The sequence below is a fragment of the Macaca nemestrina genome, chromosome 9 (genome assembly GCF_043159975.1).
Source record: "Macaca nemestrina isolate mMacNem1 chromosome 9, mMacNem.hap1, whole genome shotgun sequence".
Lineage (NCBI taxonomy): Eukaryota > Metazoa > Chordata > Mammalia > Primates > Cercopithecidae > Macaca > Macaca nemestrina.
The window spans coordinates 42,577,981-42,605,372 of record NC_092133.1 but is presented as its reverse complement, the minus strand read 5'-3'; the positions used below and the strand labels follow the sequence as shown (position 1 = coordinate 42,605,372).

At 34.8% G+C, this 27,392-nt stretch overlaps 1 protein-coding gene and 2 long non-coding RNA genes across 12 annotated transcripts in view; 1 reads left to right on the top strand and 2 right to left on the bottom strand.

Moving 5' to 3' along the window:
* Positions 1-27,392, bottom strand: part of LOC105480441 (uncharacterized) — a 339,420-nt gene that overhangs the window by 190,948 nt on the left and 121,080 nt on the right. The gene's annotated exons all lie outside the window — the stretch shown is intronic.
* The window catches only part of LOC105480391 (polycomb group ring finger 5), a 134,850-nt gene that overhangs the window by 85,148 nt on the left and 22,310 nt on the right, over positions 1-27,392 (top strand). For 8 of the 10 annotated variants that reach the window (XM_071069507.1, XM_011739170.2, XM_011739181.3 and 5 more), the window contains exons 4-9: positions 1,461-1,516; positions 1,615-1,674; positions 4,260-4,408; positions 12,764-12,862; positions 15,872-15,961; positions 23,067-23,126. In XM_071069507.1, the coding sequence (XP_070925608.1) occupies positions 1,461-1,516; positions 1,615-1,674; positions 4,260-4,408; positions 12,764-12,862; positions 15,872-15,961; positions 23,067-23,126 (514 nt within the window). Of the gene's footprint in view, positions 1-1,460; positions 1,517-1,614; positions 1,675-4,259; positions 4,409-12,763; positions 12,863-15,871; positions 15,962-18,232; positions 19,023-23,066; positions 23,127-27,392 lie in introns of those variants that run through there. The other 2 variants (XM_071069509.1, XM_011739232.2) reach the window with 2 other exon arrangements.
* LOC139356226 (uncharacterized) lies at positions 847-27,185 on the bottom strand. The gene is made up of 3 exons (XR_011607748.1): positions 23,955-27,185; positions 13,783-13,862; positions 847-1,040 (listed from the first exon to the last, which is right to left on the bottom strand). It is a non-coding gene; the product is annotated as an uncharacterized lncRNA (long non-coding RNA).

Genomic DNA, 27,392 nt, shown 5'->3' with positions numbered 1-27,392 from the left:
AAAGCAAGGGAGAATATCAGATTTAAAAGTAACTGGGAAAAAGAAAAATACTCAGCAATAAAGAAAGAACAGACTTAAGTAATAAAGAACAGACTTGAAAATTTAAAAAAAAAAAAGGAAGGAAAATTTCAGGGAGGCAGGCGGTGTTAGACAACACTGTCAAACTGCTGCAGAGCAATATAGAAGAAACGTAAACTTAAAAAAGAATTTTTAAGTTTAAATTTTAATTCTAAAAAATTTAAACCTATTCAATATGGAAATTTTGAATGATTCGGAGAGTTCAGTAGAGTAAAAGAAGCAAAACAGAGTATGTGACAGAAACAATGTAGGTTTTATTTTCACATTTTTTTCCAGTTAGAAGAAAAAATTGAGAAACAGAATAATAGTTTGAAAAGAGTTAATGAGTTAAGAAAGGTTTTGCTTTTTTTTGGGTTTTTGTTTTTTTTTTTTTTTTTAAGATGTGAGAAACCTCTGTGTGTTTGTAGTCTTGTTGAAGAGTAATGTTGTTGAGCAGGATGAAGGAGATGAGGCAGGAAGCGGGTGTTGTGGGGGCAAGAGAATGGGATTGAAGACAAAAAGCCATGAAAAAGATGAGTTATATGGCAGGAAAGAAAATAAGAAAAATGTCAAGATAAATATTTAAAGTTTTCATTTCAGAAGGTAGAACAATAAAGTGGTCTAAATTTCTCAGAAGAGAGGAATGGAGATTATTTCCTTTAGGGGAAAGAGCCAGAGCTGTGGTAGAGATTTTGAGAATGGGCGTATCAGCTGTTGCTGCATAACAGACAACCTCTAAAGTGACACTTGAAAAAGCAAGCATTTATTATTCCTCCTGGTTTGCTGGGTTAGCTGGGTGGTTCTTCTGGTTTTGACTGGGCTCACTCATGCAACTGCAGTTAGCTGCGCATTGGGTAATCTGCTGTGCTGATCTTGGGGGATAGGCTGTCTGTGGACTAGTCTAAAATGGCCTCATCAGGGCAGCTTCGCTCTCTTCTATGTGGTCTCTCATCCTCCAGCCTTGTTCTCATGGCAGCAGGATTCTGTAAGAGAGAGAAGTAGAAACAAAAGCATTTGATGCCTCTTAAGGCTTAGGCTTAGGACCAAGCAGTCACTTGTACCACATTCTGCTGGCCTCAACAAGTTTTAAAGCCAGACCATATTTCCAAGGCAGGGAAATAGACTCCATCCTTAGTCAGGGGAGGAATTTCAAAGTCATGCTCAAGAGTGTGGTTATAGACAGAGCTGGGGACTGGGACCATTTTTGTTATCAGTCTACTACTGGGGAAGGCTGTAAATAGGTGTGTTCCATGGATGGAAGAGTGTGGTATAGTAGATGTGCTAAAATTGTGTATGTATTTCATAATATATATGTATATATGTAAGATCCACATCTCAAACTATTTACATGTCAGATTTTGGTGTCTTCATTGTTAGTATTTTCTTTCTCCCCACTTTCGAAGGTTGGACAATACATTAGAGGAAATTATATTTAAGCTGGTCCCTGGACTACGAGAACGTAAGTGGCTCTTTAGGTTCTTGCAGATGTTTGTGTTTTATGAAATCAACATTTCTATTAAAGATTTCTTGACTTTTATACTCTTTCTTTTAAATTAGAAGAACTTGAGCGCGAATCTGAATTTTGGAAGAAAAATAAGCCTCAAGAAAATGGACAAGGTGACTTTTTCTTATGTCTGTTTCTGATAGCATCTCTTAAATTGGTCAGCTTTTCATAGTTTAGGTGAACTAATATCTCTCTTCAGGCTCACATTTTTCCTGCACAAAATTCATGCACCCTTTTATTTACATTATGAACCTTTTTCTATATGAGATTTTATATAAATGATTGTAAATCTGAAGTCACTTTAATTGAAGGTAATTGGAAATAGAGGAAATTGAACTTTGGGAAGAGAAAAGGGAGATAAAAGAGAAAATTGACTAGATGTTTATAGTAGTAATTTCTAGGGAGCTAAAGGAAGCTGAAGTAAGAAATAGCCACAGCTTGCAACTAAACAGTGAAGAGTTTTTTGTTCTGTTTATTTTGTATGTTTGTCTCTATAGGAGAGGGAGCTGAGATGTGGCTGAGAGCCAGATCAGGAGATTTTACTATGCTCTGATACTCTGAAATGAAGTTTTTATAAGTAGAGCTCAGGTGATACAAACTTACATGTCATGAAAATTTAGAAAGTATTTCTGGGTGTTTATGGGAATTTTCCCCATCACCTATGCTGCATGTCCATATTTCTCCTCTGGGTCCCAAGAGACTCAGCAATTAGTAATTTTTAATAATAATTTCAGCAAAGGAGCAAACATTACTGAGCAGATAAAAGGCTTTTAGTGTACATACATACAGAGATATATATATATATCTGTATTCCACACAAAGGGGTATCTAAAATTATAAGAAAGTATCATTCCCATTGTTTTTTAAATATGAGATTTAATTTAGGATGTCCTAAATATCATTTAAAGTTATTCAAGAATGTGTGTGGGTTCTTATGGGGTCAATTGTGAGTTCAGCCTCCCAATCTTGGTTTTCCCATAAGATCATAGGACTGTCAATTTTACATGGTTAAAGTGGATGAGATCTCTCTTTTTTAATCTGTAAAATGGAGATTATCATTTTACTAGTTCAACTTAACTGTGTAAGGCTGTTAGAGCAGGGGAAGTTTGAGAATAGTTTTGATGACTAGAATAAGGTAGCAAGAGACTATTTTTTACCTGTAACAACAACAACAAAAAAAATGGCAAAGAAGCTAAGCCTGACCAAAAAAATGACTTAACTAGGGCTTGTTTTACCCACGTGTATACTGCAATTAAACAATAACAACCAATTATAGTCGTGGTATAGTAAAAATATAGATAAGGCTAATTAAATATTCCAGTTTTTGACTACCTGTTCAAGAGGACAGGAGCCTGAGGGATTGTCATCAGAAGTTATGTGGTAGGTTTACCCTATGATTATATGTATCACAGCTTGACTTGTGAAGAGCTGTAGCCTACTTTGTGAATTTTATCTCCCTTTTCCTATTGTTTCTCCCTTTTTAAGTATTTATGGTATTTGGTCTTTAGCTTGGGTGGAGAATTTGGATTTTTTTTTGGAGCTGGGAGTTTGGTTCATAGAAGGCAAATTCCTATCTATGTATATTCTCTATAAATAGGGAGAAGAAAACATGTAGAAAAAAGAGAACCCACCTCCCCGCTCTATGGTACACCTGTAGTGCTTTTACTACAGTCATCGAAGAGGATCAGGCCTGTCACTTTGCAGGGAGGCTTTTCTACAATGTATTGTTTGGCTAGCTAATTTTTTCAAGTTTTAGCTTAGAGATATCTCATCTGGAAATCGTCCCTGAACCTCTGCTTCACTCCCAGAGTTTGGGTTTATTGTCTCTTTTATATGTGCACGCATAGTCCATTTTACCTCTCCCATCCTATATTCTATATTTGTCTGGTTTTTTCCCTTTTTTTTTTTTTTTTTTAACTTGCTTTTATTTCATTCCATACCCTGACCACTGTGAGAGAGAGGATGATAGCTCTAGTTTCAGTATTGCTCCCTCAGGCCTTGTATGATGTGTACCCAACACACAGTTAAAGCGACTCCACAGATGAATGGTAAATATAGCTGCATTATTTATAGGCTACAGGTATGTAATAGGTGAAATACATTTGTATATAATATAAAGTATGCCATTCAGATTTCTTTAATGGAGTTGTAACGTTATATATTAATAGCTATATATATGTTAAAAAGCTAATTCATTATACTCGTTTTTTTCACTGGCTGATTTTATGAATATCTAGTAATTGGAAATTTTGAGAACTTTTAACATTTGAAAAGTATTTGCTTTTAATTTGAATATATACCGTATATATAAACTTGAGTATAATTTATATATACACATATAAGTAACTTGGAAGTATTTTTATATATCCTGTCCACTTTCTAACATAGTCTAATTACTAATTGTAATCTTTTCTTTTGGCTAAATTCAGCTAGTCTGAATCTTTCATTTGGCTATCTCAATGAGCCTAGAAATCTTAAGCTATGTTAGTAAGTTTCCAATTTTTTTTTTTTTTTTTTTTTTTTTTACAAAATATTTCCATTGTTGAGTTGGTTGGAACATTTTAAAGATACTAAGTTCTTCAAAAACTGCTAGGAAAGTTTTTTAAGTTGAATTTTGTTTCGATGATCAATGTATGATTGTTTAACTTTAAAATCAACTTTGATTTATAGCTAACTTAGGTTTGTTTAAATTATACAGATGATGCTTCAAAAGCTGACAAACCGAAAGTAGATGAAGAAGGTGATGAAAATGAAGATGATAAAGATTATCACAGAAGTGACCCACAAATTGCTATCTGTCTAGATTGTTTACGAAATAACGGGCAATCAGGGGACAATGTAGTAAAGGTGAGTGAACAAGTACTGTGGTATTTTTATGATTACTTTATAGTAAACCCTTGGTAATTTATTGACAAATTTTCTAACGCTTCAAAATGTTTGTTTTCAAAGTTTTAATTAACATAATTACATAAAATACCATTCTTTGACAATCCTGTGCTTACAAATGGTTACAATTCCCACAACTTAACCGTCCTGGGCCAATGCCACCATCTAGTGGCTAATGCCCAGAATCACACCTCTCTTTCTCCACCTCCTTTTATACCTTTGTTGGGAATTCATATGCATGGTTTCTGTTTTTTAGAGTGGTGACCAACTTAGAGAATTTCATGTCACTAGTAGTTCTAGCCGTTTTATTCATTCTCTTCTAATTTTATCCTTTATTTCTCTATTTTTATTTGCAACTCCACAAGATTTCCATGTCAGAGCTAACATATTTTGTGAATAATTTAATCAATTAGTTTTGAAGTAAAATTAGATGTTGTAAAATGCCTCTGAACTTTTAAATTCCTTGAAGGCCCTCAGTTATTTCCTGTAGAATCTCCATTTCTGGTACTGTTCTCCTCTGCCTCTGCTAATTGAATCTTTCCTTAGAGGATCTTTATAGAAAGTTTAAAACATTCTGCTTTTATTGATTTTCTTTGGTCTTTAAATGGTGTTACTTTAATAATATTTTCAACCTTTTTATTGCAAGCAGCTTTTATTTTTATTACACATCTTCACTACTTTAGCTGTTAGATTTTTGCCACTTTATCCTAGCAAATGTCAGCCACTGAGAATATTGTTTATCTCACTGTATTCTGTGTTTTATTCAAATGCCTATATTCATTGTCTCTAATTTTCTTTTACTTCTTCTGCGTAAATCTGTAAGCTAGTCGGTTGAATTTTTTACTTATATGTTTAATGGCATTTTCCTACTGGGAAGTGAAAAACAGTTTTTCACTTCAGATCAAGTTTTCCTAGCATCTTATAGCAACATTAATGAGCACAGTAATTCAATGAATATTTATCCACTATGTGAATAGTAGGCAGTGAAGATGTAAGTAGTAAGAAAAAACATCTTTCACTCAAGGAACTGTTAGGTCTTACACATACAAATAGTTAAAATAAGGTAATTTATTTTGTTAAGGGGAATTTATTGGACATGTAATAAAGTGCATCCATATTTACAGAAATGACCACTGTACCTGTTTATCCTTATAATATTTTCAGTTGTTTCTTATGATCTTTCCCAAAAGTCATCTCCCTTTTTGGGAAGTTCTTTTTCATAGAGTTCATGGTCATCCTTTAGCTCTCTAATACATGAGCTAGCTCATAGTGAAAGTTAAATCAATGGAAAGGCTGAATATCTTCTCATAAACAAATGTAAAGTCCACTTCTCTGCATCATTTCTCATATGAAAGTACAAAATATTGAACTTTAGAAATTTATTTGAAAAATTAACCACCCCTGCTTGTTGTTCTCCATTTTCACATCTTTGACACTTTGCTGTTCTAGTCGACCTTTTATCCATTCACTCTTTCCTTTATGGACTTCTCTTCATCCTTGTACCTTCATTCTTAGTTTATAAATTACTTTTACTAAGCTACCCTGGTTCTTCCTTTGTTTCCTGGGCCATTCCTGCTTTGTCTCCACTGGCTCTACTTCTTGCCTTCTACTTGATATATATGAGTATGTCCTAATACTTTCCCTATATCTATTTTAGAAAGTCTTCTCCATTTTCTATGTGGCTTCAACTACGCAAAGGATTTTTTAACTTTTATTTTAGGTTCAGAGGTACACGTGCAGATTTCTTACATAGGTAAATTGCATGTCACAGGTGTGGTATAAGGTTATTTTGTCACCCAGGTAATAAGTATAATACTCAATAGGTAGTTTTTCAATCCTGTCTCTCCGCCTACCATTCCAACTTCAAGTTGAGCCTTGTGTCTGTTGTTCTCTTCTTTATGCAAAGGACTTTTAAGGCCTCATTTCCAACCCTGCTTTTTTTCCCAAGCTCGAATATTATATCTCTATTTTTAAATAGACCAGTTGAGAGTTTCACTAACACCAGAAACTTGACTCATCTAAGTTGTCTAATTCATTACACTTTCATCTAATTTTGGTCCAGACATGCAGTTTCAGTTATGACTACTGTCTTTCAGCCAATCAAATAAGTTCTGAAGCTTGACGTCATCTTTGACCTATTACTGTTTTCTTTCAGCCAGTCACCAAGTCCTGCAAAATTCCCCCCAGTTTAGTGCTGCTCACCCTTATATCTACATTTTTTAAAGTAGTTATTAAGTGTTTTCTGTACCCTTAATTTTTCTTTTGTTATCCAGGGCTAGGGCCACTTGCCTGAGTGTGTGTAAGGCCCAGAGTAAGGGCCGTGACCAATCTCAGGGTCAGATGGTAAATATTTTAGACTCTGTAGGCCATATGGTCTCTGTTGCAATTTACTCAACTTATTCATTATAGCACTAAAGCAGCACAGACAATAGTAAATGAATGGGCATGGTTGTGTTTCAATAAAACATTACTTATAGAAATTGATGGCCAGCCAGATTTGGCCTGAGGACATGGCCATTGTACAGGCCAAAAGTTTGCCACCTTTTGGCCTGTACAATTAAGTCGTAACTCCTTACATTAGCATTCAAGGCCCTTCATTAACAAGCACCTTTTTAAATAAGTTTATCTCCCATTAAACCCATTAGTAAATCCTCCCTTCAAAGCAAGTGATTATCCTTTATGTATGTGTTCGTTCTCTCTCTGTCTTCCCCCCCACTTCGTGTGTGTGCGCGTGTGTGTGTGTGTGTGTGTGTGTGTGTGTGTGTGTGTGTTGGAGACCATATATCTGACAAAAGATCTGTATCTAGAATATATAAAAGTTTGTGTTACGAATATTTAAGACCTCTAAAACTTTGAACAACCCTTCCTGTTTGGCGTGTTCTTTCCTCTTCCACCATCCTATGCTTCTGTCAAGACCCAAAGATTTTTATTCTTTGTGATGCTTTTCCCAACCTAGTGAATCCCTTTTCTGAAATTCTGTAGTACTTACATTTATCCCTCAATTAGGGATTAGTTTGTTATCTATTAAGGATGTGCCTAAGAGTTCTAGGCACTGATACTATCTTTTTTTATGTGTGTGTTGTCCTTGATACTAGACTGTAAATCCCTTAGTGGCAGAGACACAATGTCTGTATTGCTTTATGGCCTTTTCAGCCATCTCATTCCTCTGCAGTGGGGTGTGATTCACAAGTGTGGTGGGGCAGTAGTTGCATGTATCATTTATACAGAATACCTACTGCTTTTGTAATACAGAAGTCAAAGTCAACAGTGGGATGTCAATAAAAAGAGTAGAGTAAGTATCTCTGAAAATTCACTTTTCCATAAAAGTATAAAACTACTGGCAAAAATGTTCAGTATCAGCTTTTTCAGAGATCTGATATTAAACAAAGGCTTATAGATGCCTATAGAGCATTTTATCAAAAAGATGACTAACTCTTAGTATAAAAGGTGAGCTTTGTGGCATTTTAACTTGCTTTAGTTCCAGCCCCTGCTCAAATTCTGCAGTAGCCTTGAAAATAACAGCCTGCTTTCCCATTGCAGTCTCTCAGGACCAAAGGAAAAGAATAGAAGTAGAGCTCTTTCAAAGCCTCATTGCCAAAGAATGGTCATTATTTGACCTGTCTGGTTGTTTCCTAGGAGACCCCACTTACAAGATTGTCAGTATTCAACTTGACTTGGAGCTTGCCCCCATGGAAAAAGCCTTCTCTGTTGGTGGGGGAAAGGGGCATTTGTCAAAAACAATTACAGACAAATGTTTCAACTTTACAGCTGCCTGAGGTATAGATAACATTTGGAGCAAACAAGAGGCTAACCAAATAGCTTAAATGGAAGAGCTGGAGAACAAGATGTCCCTAGGAGCTTCAAAAAGCTGTGACATATTCCTTGAAATCTAGAGGGCCATGTGCATATGTAGAGTTGTATGCATGTTCAGGAAAAACCTGAGAAGGCCGTAAGCTCTCACCTCTGCCTGACCTTGAAGTGCTCTGCACGAGTAGGAAGTGAAGACTAAGGCAGAGTCGTCAACACCTTGGTTGAATATTGGTGGTATGCCACCAAACACATACCCAGACCCTTGGCAAAGACTGAGCAACTTAACGGCTCCAGATGTATAAAGAAATCTCTCTTCAATTATTAGCTGACCTCTAGGCAGAAACTTTCATGACTACATATGGTAAAGAATACAGACTTTACGGAATTAGTTTAGGACTGAAGAGCAGGCAGGAATCTGATTTCCAGTACTGCAACATTATATCATTTAAAATGTCTAGTTTCAACAACAACAACAAAATATGAGAGATACTAACAAATACAATGGTCCCTCAGTATATGTTGGGGATTAATTCCAGGACCCTTCATGGATAACAAAATCTGTAGATCCCATGTCCCTTATATAAAATGGTGTAGTATTTGTACATAACCTGTGCACAGCCTGCTATATACTTTAAATCATCTCTAGATTACTTTTAATACCTAATATAATGTAAATGCTATGTAAATAGTTGTTAATACTATGTTATTTTTATTGTATTGTTATTTTTATTGTTTTTAAAAATATTTTTGATCTGTGATTAATTCACAAATGCAGGACTGCAGTTACAGAGAGCCGATTGTATGACCCATACACAGGAAAATAAGCAGTCAATAGAAACTGTCCCTGAGGAAGCCTAGACATTGTACTTATTAGGCATAGATTTGAAATTATCTATTTAAATATGTACAAAGAACCAAAACCATGGTCTGAGCACCTATATGAAAATATAAGAATGATCTCACCAAATACAGTGTATTAAATGTTTTTAAATATTCTGGAGTTGAAAAGTATAGCAACTGAAATGAAAATTTTACTAGTGAGGCTCAACAGCAGACTTAAGCCAAAGGAAAAAAAAAAACCTATAAAATTGAAGTTAAATGAATTGAAATTATTCAGTCTGAGAAACAGAAAATAGAATAAAGAAAAATGACCAGGTCCTCAGAGACCTGTAGACATCATCAGGCTTACCAGCATACACATAATGGAAGTTCCAGAAGGAGAGGAAATGGAGAAAAAAGGACAGAAAGTGTATCTGAAGAAATAATGGCGCCAAAAAATCAACTAAATTTGATGAAAATCATTAAGCATCTGAGAAGCTTACAAACTTCAGGTATGATAAATTCAAAGAAATTCATACCTGGGCACATCATAATCAAACTATTGAAAGACAAAGAGAGAATCTTGAAAGCAACAATATAAAGGTGACTCATGCACAAAGGACCCCCAGTAGGGTTAGTAGCCGATTTCTCACCGAGAGCTGTGGAGGATAGAAGGCAATAGGATAATATATGCAGAGTGCTCAAAGAAAGAAAACTGTCAACTAGTAAATCTATATTCATCAAAAATCTATAACTTTCCAAAAGGAAGGAGAAATTAAGATATTCCCATGACCTTGGATTTGGCAGTGGATTCTTAGAAATGACACCAAAAGCACAAGCAACAAAAGAAAAGAAATAGATAAATTGGACTTCATTAAAATGTAAAACTCTCGTGTATGAAAGGACACTTAAGAAAGTGAAAAAAGTTATAGAATGGGAAAAATATTTACAAATCATATCTGATAAACCTTTAATATACAGGTATATGAAGAACTCTTATAAATCAACAATGAAAAGATGGCCCAATTTGGAAAAAAGTAGGCTAATGTCTTGAATAGACATTCCTCTAAAGAAGTTATAAAAATGACCAATAAGCATAGGAAAAGTTGCGAAACATCACTAGTCACTGGGGCTCTGCAAATCAAAACCACAACAAGATATCATTTTATACCTACTAGGATGGCCAGAAATTTTTTTTAAGGAAAATAATAAATGTTAGAGAATGTGGACAATTGAAACCTGATACATTGCTAGTGGGAAGGTGAAAGTGCAGCTACTGCAGAAAACAGTTTAGCCGTTCCTCGAAGAGTTGACGTGGTAATTCCACTTCTAAGTATGTGATCATATCCAGTAGTCCCCCCTTATGTGTGGAGCATATGTTCCAAGACCCCCAGTGGATGCTGCAACCACAGATAGTACCAAATAATCCTGTATATACTGGTTTTTTTATTTGATAACTGAGATAGCTAAGTCACTAATGGACAGGTAGCCTATACAGCATGAATATGCTGGGCAAAAGGAGGATTCACAACCTGGGCAGGATGGAGTACGATGCTGCAAGATTGTAACATATTACTCAGAATTGTATGCAGCTTAAAACTTATGAATTATTTCTAGAACTTTCCATTTTGTATTTTTGGACAGTGATACATTGGGTAACTGAAATCAAGGAAAGTGAAACTGCAGATAAGGAGGGACTACTGTATAAAAGAATTGAAAACATGTTCACACAAAATCTTGTATATGTATATTCATAATAGCATTATTCATAATAGCCAGAAAGTGAAAACAACCAAAATATCTATCAACTGATGAATAGAAAAGCAAAATGAAAGAAAATGTGATACTATTCAGTCATAAACTGCAGTGAAGTACTGATACATGCTACAAAATGGATGAACCTTGGCAACTTCATGCTAAGTGAAAGAAGCCAGATACACAAGATCACATATTATGTGATTCCATTTATACGAAATGTCCAGACAAGGATAAAGACAGAAAGTAGATTAGGGTTGTCAGGGACTAGGAAGAGGGAAAATTGTGGAGTGACTGTGAATGGATTTGGGTTACTTTTAAGGATGATGAAAATGTTTTCGAATTAGATCATAGTAATGGTTGTACAACTTTGTGAATAATATAAAAACTATTATTAATCTCTGAAAGATTATGAGTAGTGATACCAACATCATTTCTGGAGATTCTTCCTGATTTCTTGGCAGATGAAAAATACACAAATTAAGAGTCTTCCAGTACAGGTTGAGTATCCCTTATCCAAAATGGTTGGGACCAAAAGTTTTTTGGATTTTGGAATATTTGCATTGTATATACTTACAGCTGAAGCTTCCAAATCTGAAATGAGTTAGTGTCATGTCAGCCCTCAGTTTCAGATTTTGGGACATTTCAGATTTCAGACTGGGATGATCAACCTACACCCCTATATTCTTCTCTGACTTAGGCTTGTAAAACTGTGTTAATGATTCTTTGTAAGCTGTTTGGGGCAAGAAGAAAATTGACAGGAAACCTTGGGATAGTTGAGAAGGTGAACAGATAACAGGGAAGATAGACTTGTACATTTATCGCTTTGTTTTCATGCTGTCTAGAATATCCGTCTTCACATTTGAAATGGGTAGAATATGTGTTGATTTAAATGTAACTTTTCTGTTTTCTTTTAATGGATACTTTATCATCTGTATTGTGACCAGGTTATTATTTGTTAATTTATTTCTGTTGGTCTTTGCCAGGGAATATATTTTGCTAGGAAAACATCTGCTAGGAAATAAACATTGACTGAATAGTTATGACTTAGTGAATTTAAGAACACTGAGATGTTGTTCCAGATGCTGACCTCATTTCCTATACATACAAATAGGAGTAATATCTTTAAAAGATTCTATTGTTTTCTGTGTTTTAGTATTCTGATAACTTTTGAGGTTGTGGAATGTAATTTTGTTTCACATATTGGTTTGTATTTATTACGTCTACAACCTCATTTTGCTTCATTTTCAGCTTGGGTGTCCCTTCTGGATTGGTTCTTATATTTTAGTGATATTCAGGCTTTAAGAGTGAATTAGTACTGCTCTGCACATTTTACAAATGAGACACATCAAGGCACATAGAAGTTTGTTCTTCAGTAAAGTACTGGCACAGCCTATCAGACACTGACCAGACGTGATTCTTCCCAACACGAGGTCCACACTATGCAACTTCTAATTTCTGGGGCATGCTGTGGCCTAACCAGCCTCTCTCTGTTGAACCCTGTGGCTCCTCAGAGTACCATTTGAAATCCCTGCTCTTTCTAAAATTATTTAAAAGCTGTGATACCATATTTTAGAAAATATCCCTCATGTTTCAGAAGTTATACTTTATAATAAAATATTTTTATGCTTTTTGTGACCTTTTTTCTTCTTTTTAGTTTAAACTCATGTTTTCTTTACTAAAATGTCTAGAGGTAAGCAGATTGCCTATTTGCCAGGATATTCCTAGTACACATGATAATACATTCTTGAAGAATGTCATATAAGTATCCAATAATTAGGAATATTTTTGCTCGCAAGTACTAAAAAGCTATAAATTGAAATGTTTTCACAATATATTTTAAAAATACTCAAAATGATAGTGGAAATGGTAGCTCTGATTTCACCAGAAGCAAGATAGAACATTTTAACTGGTAATCTTTATTTCCTTTAGGGTTTAATGAAGAAATTCATTCGATGTTCTACACGTGTAACTGTGGGAACTATTAAAAAATTTCTAAGTTTAAAACTAAAACTTCCAAGTTCTTATGAGGTAAGTTAAATAATATCTAAGCTTGATCATTGTGATAATTCTGATTTGAAGTAAAATTCTAACAAAAGTGAAAACTGAGAATATATTCAAATTAATTTTTGTGGAAACTTCGGTTATTTTCATGTTAAAAATTTAATTTTCAGAATGTATTATTCTACTTAGGTAATATGTATTTTCTAATTGAACATATCCTGAATAAACTATGATACTAATACATTTAGTGTTTTATAATTAGAAGAGATATTTAAAGAACTTAACATTAAGTACTCCCAAAATAAATATACCACTAAATGTATTCATGCTTTAGGGTATGTCATTTTTATGTGAGATCTTTGAGATCCATTATTACCAATTCTTTATAGACTTCTTCAGAATGTAAAACATTGTCTTTTTATCACAAGGAATTTCATAAGTAATCACAGTTCCATGAAATGCAGAAGTGGTTTTGTTTAGCACTAGATAAAACTAACATATTATAGCTGCATAAATGTAGTTTGCCAGTTTATTTACAGAAGAGGTAAACTGCCGTGATATTGATCACAGCATAGCTTGTCATGTGTTCCATGTTTAGAGAATGTTTTTAATCCTAGAGTTATGACTAAAACATAGTAAGGAAATATGGCTATCATTTCTAACCTGCCTAAATGATAATCTTACAACTCATTAATTTCCCCTTCTTCCCTTTCGAGTTCTGATAGCAGCTAGAAAATTCAAGACCTGGCCGGGCATGGTGGCTCATGCCTGTAATCCCAGCACTTGGGGAGGCTGAGGCTGGTGGGTCACATCAGGTCAAGAGTTTGAGACCAACCTGGCCAACGTGGTAAAACTCCGTGTCTACTAAAAATATAAACATTAGCCAGGTGTGGTGGTGGACGCCTGTAATCTCAGCTACTCAGGAGGACAAGGCAATAATCACTTACTTGAACCTGGGAGGCAGAGGTTGCAGTGACCCAAGATCATGCCACTGCACTTCGACCTGGGCAACAGAGTGAGACTCCATCTCAAAAAGAAAAAAAAGAAAAGAAAAGAAAATTAAAGACCAGGACTAGTTTCCTGTATAAACAAAGACATCAAAGGAAAGGCAGCATAGTTTTTCTGGCTTATCTGCAGTAATATGAATATCATGAAGAGTCATCAGAGGAGAAATAAAATGTGATAGACATTAACAGGTATTATGTCCATGTTTTGAGGAAGCCTCTGATCCCGAGCTTATTTGAAAATTTCTTTCAGATGACTAGTCTATGGGTTGAAAATTGTTATTATGGCATGGTTCTACAAATATTTTTTAAAATTCTAGAGACATCAACTTTTAGGAAAATATTATGGAAGTATCAAAGCCCAATGTACTTGGTAAAAATAAATGATAGTAACAATGTATGGATACAACTACAGTGAAAAATAGACAATAAATTGTTTTTATGATTTGGTTTGCCCTTTATTTTCTTCACACAAAATACCATGTGTGGTTTTATTTCCTTTTAAGTCTAATTCATTGAGTTAACATTTTCTAATTTTTAGGAAGCTGTTATTACTAAGAGAACTATTACTCTTACATAGTCTTACTTCTGGCATGTATATATTTCCCTTTAAACAAAGATGGAAGGGGGACAGATTCAGTACACTGACACCTCCTTATGTATCCCAATTCAAAGGACTTTTCCTATGACTTTTGGGAATCTTTTTCAGTTCCCCACTTACTTTGCTGCCTAGCATGCAAGGGGATGGTTTAATGAAATACCTGACAGCTGAAGCTTTTGTAACAGCATTGCTAACTGGGGCAAGATAGTTTAGTTGTTAAATGACACTAACAGATGCAGTATACGTGATTAGCAAAATGCATCCTAAGTAAGACCCTTTACTTTGCTTATGAATTAATTTACAAAAAAGATTTAAAAAATGAAATTATCTCCTTTATTCTTTCAAAAGTTAATAAAATAATGCCTGAAAAACATTTTGAGGTCCATATAAGTCATAAATCATCAAAAAATCAATAATTTTGCTTTACATGTCTAATATAATTAACTGAAACTATACTCATCTTAAAGTTCAGAACTATAGTCTCTGTCAAGCCAGATGCAGAATTATTTAAAACTCATTCTTCTTCCCCTCCCACACTTCAAATGAAATCTTTCCAGTTTGTTTTTAATAGCTAGAGAACTAAAATATTATTTTATTTATAGGGATCGATGATAAACATTTGCTTAATTATGCTTTCTTGAATTAGTGAATTATAGCCACAGTTCCTGTAGCCTTCCTAAAGATTTAGGGGTTGTTCGGTTCCTGCAACTTGGAGCAAAACTTAACGCTGATAAGTACGCTTTTTCGAAGCTTTGTGCAAAGTGGGAAGAGGATCCTGTAAGTATTGTGCAAATTACCAGCCAGGCAAACCAGAGAAGCCAGACAGCCCTAAGAGACACAGACCTGTGGCATAGTCCTAACCTTTGTATCAAATTAATAACTACTGGTAATTACTGAAAATTCTCATATACCTTTAAGGCCCCATAAATCATTGTATCTACATTCATTCATTTCCCTCTTCAACCCCAAACTAATAAGAAGAAAGTAACCCCTTCAAATCTTGGGAAGGTAAAAGAATTCTGAGAGAGAAATTGAGAAGCCGAAGGAGCTGAGAGGAACTGTGAGGTTTCTGCAGGTTCTTGTTCAGAAAGGAGCAGTCACAGAACTATGCCTTAAACCGCTAAGAGACATGACGGAGATTTGGACTAAGAAAGGTTACATTGCATTTGTAAATTATGTGTATGAACTTGAGATACAGGTATATGGCACAAGATAAACAGTATCTTGTGTATAGTATACAGCATAGTAACACTATATAAGTAACACATCCAAATTGTTAATGCTTTAGGAGAAGAATAAATGCTTCCTATTGAAAATAATGATAATACTTTTGTTCCAACTATTTGAATATTTTTTGAAATTTCAAAAAATATGCAAAATACTTCTGAATTCAACAGTATGTTAATAGATCTACAATTATTCTTTTTAAAGTTGGATGTGCTGTGCAATGGTGAAATTATGGGGAAGGATCATACTATGGAATTCATCTACATGACAAGATGGCGACTAAGAGGCGAAAACGTAAATTGCTTTTATATTTACCTATGTGTTTATTTAGTTATATACCATTATGTTACTCAAATTTAACAATATTTGAAACTAAAAAAGACAAACTAGCTTGAGAAGGAGAAGAAACTGGTTCTTCTTGCTACTGTTTCTCCTAGCACTCTGAAAATTGGTCCTATGTATAAATCAAGGTCTGTAGTAAATGTGATTGTATTGGATTTAAAGTGAGATGAAAACCCTGTCTAAATATGTTCAGGACTCTACTAACCAAGACAGAGAAGATGACATATTTTTTAAACCCAATAAATTGTTGGAACATTTATGTATATGGAATGGGAGTGGGGGAAACTAAGTTCTCTCCTAATATGATTAATGGTTGATAAGGGTGTATATTTTTGGTTGTGGTAGAGGGGACAGATAGGGTGGAATCTAAATAAACTTCTTTCAGGTACCTCCTTTTCGTTGAAAATATAAACTCGGACTTAAGGGTAAGTGAGTTTGCAGTGCTTTCTGATGCCAGAATTAGATTATTGTGCCTTAGGCACTAAGCATATGGGAGAAATGATTCAAAGGAGAAAACCAAAGAAAACCCAAAAGGCGAACTTTGTATTTTGAACTGTATCTTTGATTCTGGTTAATTTTGTAGGACTGATATATGAGACTGAGGTATGAGACTAAGGAATACAATAGTAACTTAGGTTCTACTAAGTTCTATAGTAGTAACTATAACTTAGGTTCAAGCATGGGATATTAGGCAAGTTTGAGGTACTAGGGATTATAGGACTGATATATGAAACTAAGGAATACAGCAGTAATGCTATCAGAAATTATCTTCATAATCTGAGTGCATAAATAAACATGAATTAAGATTGACTAGAAGCTTGGAGTAGATAACATCTAAGATTATCTTTTGGACATTAAGATTCTGTGGTGTTTATGATATAATATGCCATACTCTGTGTAATTTATTCTGTAAACTAGGGTTGTTACATTTTCTCATGAAAATGTAAATTATATAAAAAACACAAAATTAAGACGTTTGACCTCACACAGTAATAAGCAATATAGAATCCAGATATAATGAGGGTTGTCATGTTACAGTATTTCCAAAACATATTTATATTAAATGTAAACATTTGTGGAATTATTACAAAACAAGCCTCAAAAACTCATTGCCTATTGCCTTATGGGTAAGATATTTGGCTCTTTTGCAGAAGAAATGTCTTGATACTGTATAATAATAAATGAAGCACCTACATTTGTAAATCAGCAGTTTTTTTCCTGCTTGAGATGTAGTAAAAGCCCTGGTTAAAGCCTTCCTTGTGAGACTGAACACTTTTGCTAACAGCGGAAAGCAGGAAGAAAAAATTACATTCTAATACCAGCCACCAAATAGTGTGTGCCCTTGAAGAACTCATCAAACATCTTTGTGGCTCATATTTTTAAAAATCTACCTTTGTATTTGGTACATTACAACCTGCCTTTCTGTAACATTTTATGTTTTAAATGACTGTACATATATCAGTCACCCTCAGTTAATCCTTACAATCAAAATGTTCCAGGTACCAGGTACAGATTGCGCAGGTAGTAAATTCTTTCTTACCCAACACTGTTGAGGAATGGATATTATGATATTACACATCGTATTGTATTGAATGTAACTTCAGCTTTCTTTGATAGTTTAGCGGGCATTGCAGTGTGTTTTAGTGATTGAAATCACCATGATGAATAGGCTTGCCTTAAGGTTAAAGAGATGTAAGTGGTCATCCACTGCATGACCTCTACAAGTGGCTCACTTGTTCTTTACAAGATCTCCCAAAGTTGCCCCAACTGCCATTATTTTAATGTCAAAGTATGAAAGAGCTAATTTATAGACATTTTTAGTAAGAGACTACAATTTAAATCAGTCCTTACTGTAATTACATTTCTGATTACATATTTGTGAATAGTTTAAAATTTTTGGTTGTTTAAGGCATACTTTAATAAAAGTTCAAAAAGTGCTTCAGTAGCTATGGTTTATCATTCAGGTGGAAACTAAACCAATAAACAGAAAAATTACTACCTTTTACATTTAGTGCAACAGTAAAATAATATATTAGCCCATTTCATTTCTTGGTGTGACAAACCTGTTTTTTAGTTGCTGTCCTTCTCCAAACCTGTTTCACCCTCAGTCATCATAATCTCAGTAGTTCTAAGATTGGTAGCTCCGTTTTACCAGTTACTCAGACTAAAATGCCTGATGTCAGCACTGATTGCTGCCTTTTTCTTTCATCCATCCTTTCTTAGCAAATTCTGTAACCTTCACCATCAAAATGTACATTCAGAATCCAGCTATGTCTCACTTCGTCCACTTCACTACTGGTCCAGCCCACCACCACCATTCTCCTAGCAAGGCTCCGTGCCACCACCCTTGCCCCACCTCCATCTTCATCTCACACAGCCGCCAGCATGATCCTCTTAAAACAGGTTAGAACATACCCACTCCGTTCTCTGATTCCTCCAATGCTGTTTAATTTACGTAAAATCCAGAATCTTTCTAGAGACCTACATATATGGCCCCCATACAGCCTTCCCCAGATGCTCGCTCTCCTCATTTATTCTGTCTCCCTGGCCCCACAGCACTCCAGCCACACTGGCCTGTTTTCTCAACCACACCCCACTTACCCTCACCTCCCCCAGTATCCAGCTAACTTATTTCCTTTACCCCCTTCACCTAAATAAGTTTGCTTCTATGTCACCTTCTCAATGAGGCCTCTGATCTCCTCTAAAACTACAACCCCCTCTCCCTATGGCATTCTTATTCCCTTTTCATGCCTTATTGTTTTCCACAATATTTCACCTCTGACATATTATGCCTCTTATTTATATGTTTATTGTTTGTCCCCAAGTAAAATATAATCTGAGGACAGGGATTTTTGTTTGTTCACTGCTAAATCTCCAGCACCTAGGGCAGTGCCCAGCATATATACGCAATACTTGTTCAAAGAGTAAATTGAATGAAAATGTTATCTTTTATAAGATAATGATTATGTGAAATATATCATAAAGATAATTTTTATTTATCTGAATCTCAGCTTCCTTTTTTTCTGTTAAATTTTCAATTTTTGTTCAGCTTCCAATTACGAATTAATATAATATTAATAGATGAATTCTGACAGTTGAGTGACATGGACGAATGCAGCCATATCACTAAAACAATCATTTCCTGATTAAGTTCCTGAAGCATATTGTTGTGATCACATCCCTTCTTATTTCATCATCCACTGCCAGCAGGATGCCAGGATGTCTGAAGAGCTCTTATTAGTCTCCCTATTGGCTAACTAGCTCTGCCTTGGGCTGGATTCAGCTGATTTCCTAAACTAATGACCGCTATGTGGTTCTTTTACTTGTTTCTATTGCTTTTTTGTATTAAACATTTAAAGCTACCCAAAATTAATTTATTTATACAAAAACACAAGGCTAAGATTCTAATTTATTTCAGATTGTTTTTACATCAGAAATACAGTATATTGAATATTGAATAATCCATATTTAACTTTATTGTTTTGAGATGTCACCATGTCTGTGCATATGTGTGTATATATGTGTGTGCGCATATGTGTGTGTGTGTGTGTGTGTGTGTGTGTGTGTGTGTGTTCCTAGACATTGTTTTGTTCTTGTGAGCAGGTCTTACTCTGTACCAGCATTACACATCATCTACCTTTTATGAAGATCTGATCACATAACACCCCTCTCTGAAACCCTCCAGTTGTCTACTTTCTTTGGGATAAATTTGGATGAAGTTTAAACATGTTTTGTAAGGCAAATAGTTGGGCCTTCTAGGTTGCTTTATGATGTGTATTAGTACCTATTAGGGCAAAATCCCCAATTCTTTTGAAAATTGTGTTGACTAATTTTACCCATTTATTCTTCCAGATGAGCTTTAGAATAGGATTGCGACTGGCACTGGGTTATATTTCTAGATTGATTTGGCTGGAATTGGCATCTTTGCGGGTTTTTTATTCTATTTGGTACTGTGGGATGTCTCCTCATCTATTCTACACACTGTGGATAGATCTGTCATTTTCTTTCCTCCTCGTATTGGATACCACTCTCGGACCCCTGGAGTCTTTCATCTCCGACAAGGGTACTCCATATTCAGATTACCCCTCTACCTTGCTCTACTTCTAGCCTCTTAGGAAGAATCTCAGGATAATTGATTTTGCCTCAATTTCTCAAGTATAGTGGGGTGTTTCCCTGCACCACACGGATTCTGTGCCACTGCTCTCCTTATCTTGGGGCAATTCCACTTCAGGCTAAGCCTGTCTTCTACAGTCCCTGCCCTCTCTAGACCCTTGTCTCCATTGTTATGCATTTTTGAAAGATTTTTATCTTTAGGAATCAAAACAAACAGCTGGTCAGACTTAGCTCTTAAAATTTTCTCAGTTCATATCAGTATTGCCACCTTAAGATTCTATACTCAAGTTTGGCATTAATCCTTTTCTTATTAGTGGGAGAAAAAAGAAAAAAAAACACGCTTCTTGATCTTTAATGCAAATTTAAATCATCTAAGGATCTTGGTAAAATGCAGATTCTGACTCAGTAGGTCTGGGAATGAGACTCAGGTTACTGTATTTCTAGCAAACTCCCAGGAGATACTAATGCATCTGATCTTTGAACCATCCTTTGAGTAATAGTGTTTCAGGAGATGTGATCTGTGACTACTGACTTTCCCTGTAGTTTCCACATCTATAAATTGAGAATGCAGAATTACAGAATCAGATCTTAGTTTGGAAGGGACTTATGTCATCTGATCTGTCATCCATCTAATACTTGGACTTTCTTCACAATATTCATACCCAGAGGTCATCACATTTTTTGAAACATAAGTGGAATCATATGTATTGTTTTACAACTTTTTTAAAATTTGATAATGTCTTGTGCAGAATCAGTAAACTTTGAAACAATTTTTTAGTACATTAATAATATTCCTTTTGTGTGGCTGTAGCATAATTTGATTAACACACTCGTTTGGTGGACATGTAGATTTTTTTCAAATATTTTGACATTACAAGCAAGGTGTTCCAGTACCTACTACACATATGCAAGCATATCCATTGGCTAGATTCTTAGAAGTGGATTTTCAACAGAGTATGCATGTTTTAAATTTTGGTAGATACAAATTGTCCTCTGAAAAGGTTTTAGTGGATATTATTTGAAATTTACAAACATATCAGTAATGTATGAGAGCATCCATTTTCTGACATCCTCACTAACACTACATATCATCTATTTTGTATTTCTTCTGTGAACTTACCTATCATATTCATTGCCTTGGTTCTTTTTCATCATGTTTGTCTTTTTCTTATTGACTTCTAGGATCTCTTTATGTGTTCTGAATGTGAATCTTTTGCTGTTATGTGTTACAGCTATCTTCCAATTGTGTCCTGCTTCCTAGTTTTGCCTCAATTTTTTGATTCTTTAAAATTTGGGTAAAACTAAGAATCAATGAAATATTGCATACTAAAGTGTTAGCAGAGTGTGTGACATGATAAATATTATTTTATTAATAGCTTATGCATATTAACCTTTATTATGATTATAATTCCCTCTTCCTTCACCTAGTTTCATCCCTGAGAGTTTATTGTCAATATCTCTATCCAGCCTTAGCTTTCATCATGGACTCACATTCTTCCTGCTCCCCTTTTCTTGGATGGTTCTCAGTACAGCCCCCTTTTCGCAGCTCATCCTGATTTAGTTTTATCTCTTCCAGCAATCTCTGCCAGTCCAGCACCTAAAGTTACTACACCATGCTTGTCTTCCTTTGCTTTATTTGCATTAGCAGGCAATTGTAAGAAAAGCAAGTTTATACATCTTGACTGATACCAAAGAGATCAATAGAAAAAAAAAAAGAATCACTTAGTGAAATTGCCACTTTCCAGCTTACTCTTGTTGAACCCTGTTTAGGATTTTCAATGTTACGCAAAGTCTGATAGACCAGAGCTTGGGGACTCTTGGGAGCAAAAGGAGAAGGTTGCTAAAGGAGAGCCGAGCTGTGCCCGCCTTACAGCATGTTGATGCACACTGTACCCAAAATCAAGGACTGACTGTTAGAGAAAAAAATTACTAAAGTATTTTGGGAAAATAGAAAATTCCTTAATTTTTATTTAAAAGCCTAGAAATGTATTTGTTTTAATCAGTGCTTATTTAAATCTTTCAAAGTATATCTTTTAAAAACCTGCTTTGCTATGTTAGAAATATCCTGGTTAATTTGTACCTTATTTTTTATGTATTTAATTTTTCCATTTTGAAAAGTATGCAATGTTGAATTCATATATGCATAATTTTAAAGTATACATTTTATGTTTTATAGTCCACTTACAATTAAAATTATATTTAATAAGAGTTTAGCATAATATTGAAGAATTAGGATTTGGGAATGAGTTTTTTAATGTGAATAAACTGTTTTAAAGTAGTAGGTTAACAAATGAATCTACTCAGTAGTTTTAAAGTGTGTTCACTCATTGCTTTACTCATAAATCTGATGGCTGATGTATGCCAGTTCTGGGCCTTAGCTATTAAGACCACAAATGTGACTAAAATATAGATTCAAGGAGCTCACAATCTAATGCTAATATAATCAGCAATATAAAGCAATGTAAAGAACCTACTATATAACAGAAAGTAGATGCCTTATAGGTTGAGCGGAGTTCCGTGTCCCTCTCAGAGCTCTGATTTCCTTGAACAGTATTACTTTCAGGGGAAGCTGAAGAAGAGATCTGGGAGAGACTGATCAGAGGAAGGTATGAAAGAATGAGGATGTCCCTCATGTATGCAAGAAGTGAGGTTTTCCCAGGAAATAGTATTTGTAAAGGATATAGAAAGGAGAGGCCACCATTTTTGCATTTGCAGAATATTAAAACTCATATCTAGATGCTAAAATTACTTCAAGCTAAATTTTACCAGTTACTAAGTTATTAAAATCTTTTTTCAAAAACAACCACCATTTTTTTGGAAAGTGTTTATTTACCATTAATCATGTTGACTCTTGTGTTTGACGTTAAACTATTTTAAATAATCAATTTTAAATATGTGTCCAGTTGTGGATGCCTCTTATCTGATGAGTTCATCTCCTCCGCAGTTTCGGTGTCTGAACTGCTCAGCTTCGCAAGTCTGCTCTCAGGATGGCCCTTTGTATCAGGTAAGAGGCACTCACGACTGTACATATGACCATCATGACACCATGGCGGTGAGCACATTCATCCCAAACTCAATTCCTAAGACATTTAACTTTGTAAAACTAATTGTTACTGGAGCTACAAAAAGTTATCTTTTCAACTTATAAACCCAAGATTTCCCATTATTTTGGTTCTCCTGAGTTATCTATTTAATTTTACTGAACTAAAAAATTGGAAATGTTAAGGCTATCATTTATGAATCAAGAGTTTTTAATAATTACTACTTTCAGTCCTTGAGAAATCTCTGCTCCATATTGGATTTTGAGATGTTACTTTCTTTGTATGAATGTTATTTTTTAGTGAATCATTCAACCACAAGTGAAATATAAAATGCCAGATTAGGTGAATCTAAATAACAGCAACAGCTGATTCTAATTATGAGCTTGCCTATTAACCCTTCCCTAGTACTTTACTTGGGTTACCTCTTTAAAAATGATAGTGAGCTGATTTAATAATGCATTAAGAAAACTTGAACATGTGTCTGAGGAAAGTTTATCTGATAAAGATACATTTTAAAAATTTGAGAAATAGACAAGGGTATAGTAAAGATTATTGTTGGGTACAGACGTGACTGAAGATCAACCTTAATCCTGTGAATTAATCATACCATTTCTTTAAAATATCCGTTGTTGGGCCAGGCATGGTGGCTCATGCTTGTAATCCCAGCACTTTGTGAGGCTGAGGATGTAGGATTGCTTGAGGCCAGGGGTTCGAGAACAGTCTGGGCAATATAGCAAGATTAAAAAAAAAATTGTTTTTTAATAAACTTTAGGCCAGACATGGTGGCTCACCTCTGTAATCTCAGCACTTTGGGAGGCTGAGGCGGGCAGATCTCTTGTGTCCAGGAGTTTGAGACCAGCCTTGACAACATGGTGAAACCCTGTTCCTACAAAAAAAACAAAAATTAGCTGGGTGTGGTGGCACACCCCTGTAGTCCCAGCTACTAAGGAGGTTGAGGCAGGAGAGTCACTTGAGCCCAGGAGGTGGAGGTTGCAGTGAACTGAGATTGTGCCACTGTACTCCAGCCTGGGTGACAGAGCAAGACTCTGTCTCAAACAAATAAATAATAAAATAATAAAATCCAACGTTCTTTTATTTCAGTAATTAAAGTAGTCTTCATCTTTATTTCCTTGGAGCCAGGGAGAAAGGATAATTGTAATTATATAACAAACTTAACTGGCATACTTACCTCCAGTGTTACAGTTTTGGAGTTGGGACAAATGAATGTATGTTAAGCATTAAAAGAATCACTTGAAATTGCTAATTGAAAACATTTAATTAGCAGTTATCTAGAATTTTCTTCAGCCTTTTGTCAGTGCTCTATGACATGGGAATTCTCATGCCTTCATTAAAATGTGTTCTTTTTGATACATACTCTTTAAGTCCTAGCTTTTCAGCAATGTAGTAAGTAAATTTAACATCTCTGAAGGCCAAGTCATTGAGGGAGAAAGATCATTCTTCTCTTTATGCAGATAAGGGTCTGGGGTACATAATGTAACTGAGCTGCTGAGATTTGTGTATATCCGAGGTATATAGATGTTTCAGCTGCTTTAGCCTCATGGCTGATTTGGGGATGCTGAAATGTAACGATAACACTGCCTGTAGCTATAACCTGTGCAATGCGTGGCTTTCTGCTTTTACTCTTGGTGTTGATGTCTATATATTTCCTTAGAAATGAAGATGTCCTTAAACCATGATCCAAAGTATTAGGGAAAAACTGGAGTGAGACCAAATTTCTAAATCCATACAAATTTCCTTTTCTTCCTTCAACACCTCATTAATGGCTTATAGTCCTGTAAGAAAATTGAACTTGTAGCTAATAGGATGCACTCTTAACTTCCTGAAAGGATACCTAAATGGTTTTATGGTCAGAATTCTCTCTAATTTTCAAGGAATAAATCATTCCTATGCTGTATCTATTGTTAATCATTAGAAAAGGTGGAAACCTTCCAATTTGCCATTCTTAATAGCAAAAACTGACAGAGAACCCACAATTAGAAAACGGGTACCAAATCTTATTTTGAATATAAATAAATGATAAATAATACACTAATATAGTAAGATAATAGTAAACCAAGGCCTAATATCATTTTTTATCAGAAATGAAGGAATGACTTAATATTGGGAGAATGGGATTAAATATATATATATAAAATATACATATATTTTATACATATATACTCTAGGTTAAAAATCATCAGTAGATACTGAAAAGGTGTTTGATAAAATTCAATGTGAAGTCCTGATGTTTTCCTATTGAAAAGTTTTTCAAAACAACAGAAAATTGCAATGATTATACAAAGGAATATTCTTTACGATTACCTAGATTCATCAGTTAACATTTTGCCACATTTTTTGCCTCCTCTTCCCCTCTCTTTCTCTTCTCATCTCCTTATTAATTAATCTGTGTGTGTGTGTGTGTGTGTGTGTGTGTGTATACATATAATTTAATCATTTAAAAGTAAATTGCAGGTATCAGGAAAATTGACCACTAAACAGTTCAGCATATATTTCTTAAGAACAGAGACCTTCTCATATATATACAGAATTCCATTTTATACCTAAGAAATTTAAATAGTACATTACATTTTATAGAGATGCCAGTTCATCCCTCAATTAAATTATAGAGTTAAATGTAATTCCAAACACACTTTTACCAGATCTTTGTTTAAGATGACAAAGTCAGTCATTCTAAAGCTCATAAGGAAATATCAACAGGTGCTTCTGATCAGTCATGTTTTTACAGAGTAATGAGAGGGAATGTGTACTACCACATACTAAAGCATATTTTAAAGTTGAAGTAATTAAAATAGGGTCTTGCCTTAAATATAGACATAGAATAAAAAGAATAGCTCAGCAACAGACCCTAGTATGTATGAGTCTCTAAAGAGGGTATTTCAAATTAATGCAGTAAAATGATTAACAAATATCTATTGAGTATTATGCATTGGGCACTCTTCTAGGCCTTTGAGGGTACAGAAGTAAAAATGAACATGAATCTTTTCTTTCATGGAACTTACACTAATGATGGTAACAGACAAAAAATATAAACATGTTAAAATTTATAGTGTTAGAAGAAAAAGTAAAATAGATAAATAGAATAGTTTTGATAAGATAGCCAAGAGAAGCCCTCTTGGAGGTGGTGATTGTTGATCAAAAGAAATTGAGAGATGTTGCCATGTGAATATCTGAGGTAGAGCACTGAAGGCTGAGGGAACACACTGCAAAGGCCCTGAGAATTGATTGTATCTGGTTGTTTGAGAATAGCAAAGAGGACAGTGGGGCTGGAACATGACAGTGCATAAGGGCCGATTGGTAATAGTGCACTCAGGAATGTAATGTAGGGTGCAGATCTAGTAGGATTTGTTTTCAATTAATTATACTGAGACTGTGGGTGGGGAATTCAATTCCACCTCACATTTTACATCAGTATAGGTTTATGATGGCTCAAGATGGTAAATATTTTAAATGATACTATAAAAGATCAAGAAGAAAATATAGTTGAAGAACTGATCTCAGAGTGGGGATGGCCTTTCACAGTGTACCTAAAAAAATTGAATTGACTATTAATATTAAAAGCACATGGCAAAAATATCATAAAATATATTTATAATGTATGAGAAAGGTTTAATGTTTTTAATACATAAAGAATTCATACAAATATGTAAGAAAAATCCCAACTTTTCATAAAAATGAGCAAAGGACATGATCAGGCAAGATACATAAGGAAACACAGTGGGCTAATAAACATATAAAAATGAGTAACTTTCTTAGAAGTCAAGAAATGAAAAAAAATACTATTTTATGCTTATTAGATTGCCAAATTAAGAGGTGGGAAAAGATAGTAATCATTATTGATGAGGCTATAGAGGAATGGGCATTCAAATTTCTTTTAAAAATGTAGAAAAATGAAACTACTTTTTTTTGTTTTTTGTTTTTTGTTTTTTTGAGATGGAGTCTCGCTCTGTTGCCAGGCTGAAATGCAGTGGCGCGATCTCAGCTCACTGCAACCTCCGTCTGCCAGGTTCAAGTGATTCTCCTGCCTCAGCCTCCTGAGTAGCTGGGATTACAGGCATGTGCCACCATGCCCGGCTAGGTTTTTTTGTTTTGTTTTGTTTTTGTATTTTTAGTAGAGACGGGGTTTCACCATTTTGGCCAGGATGTTCTTGATCTCTTGACCTCGTGATCCACCCGCCTCGGCCTCCCAAAGTGCTGGGATTACAGGCGTG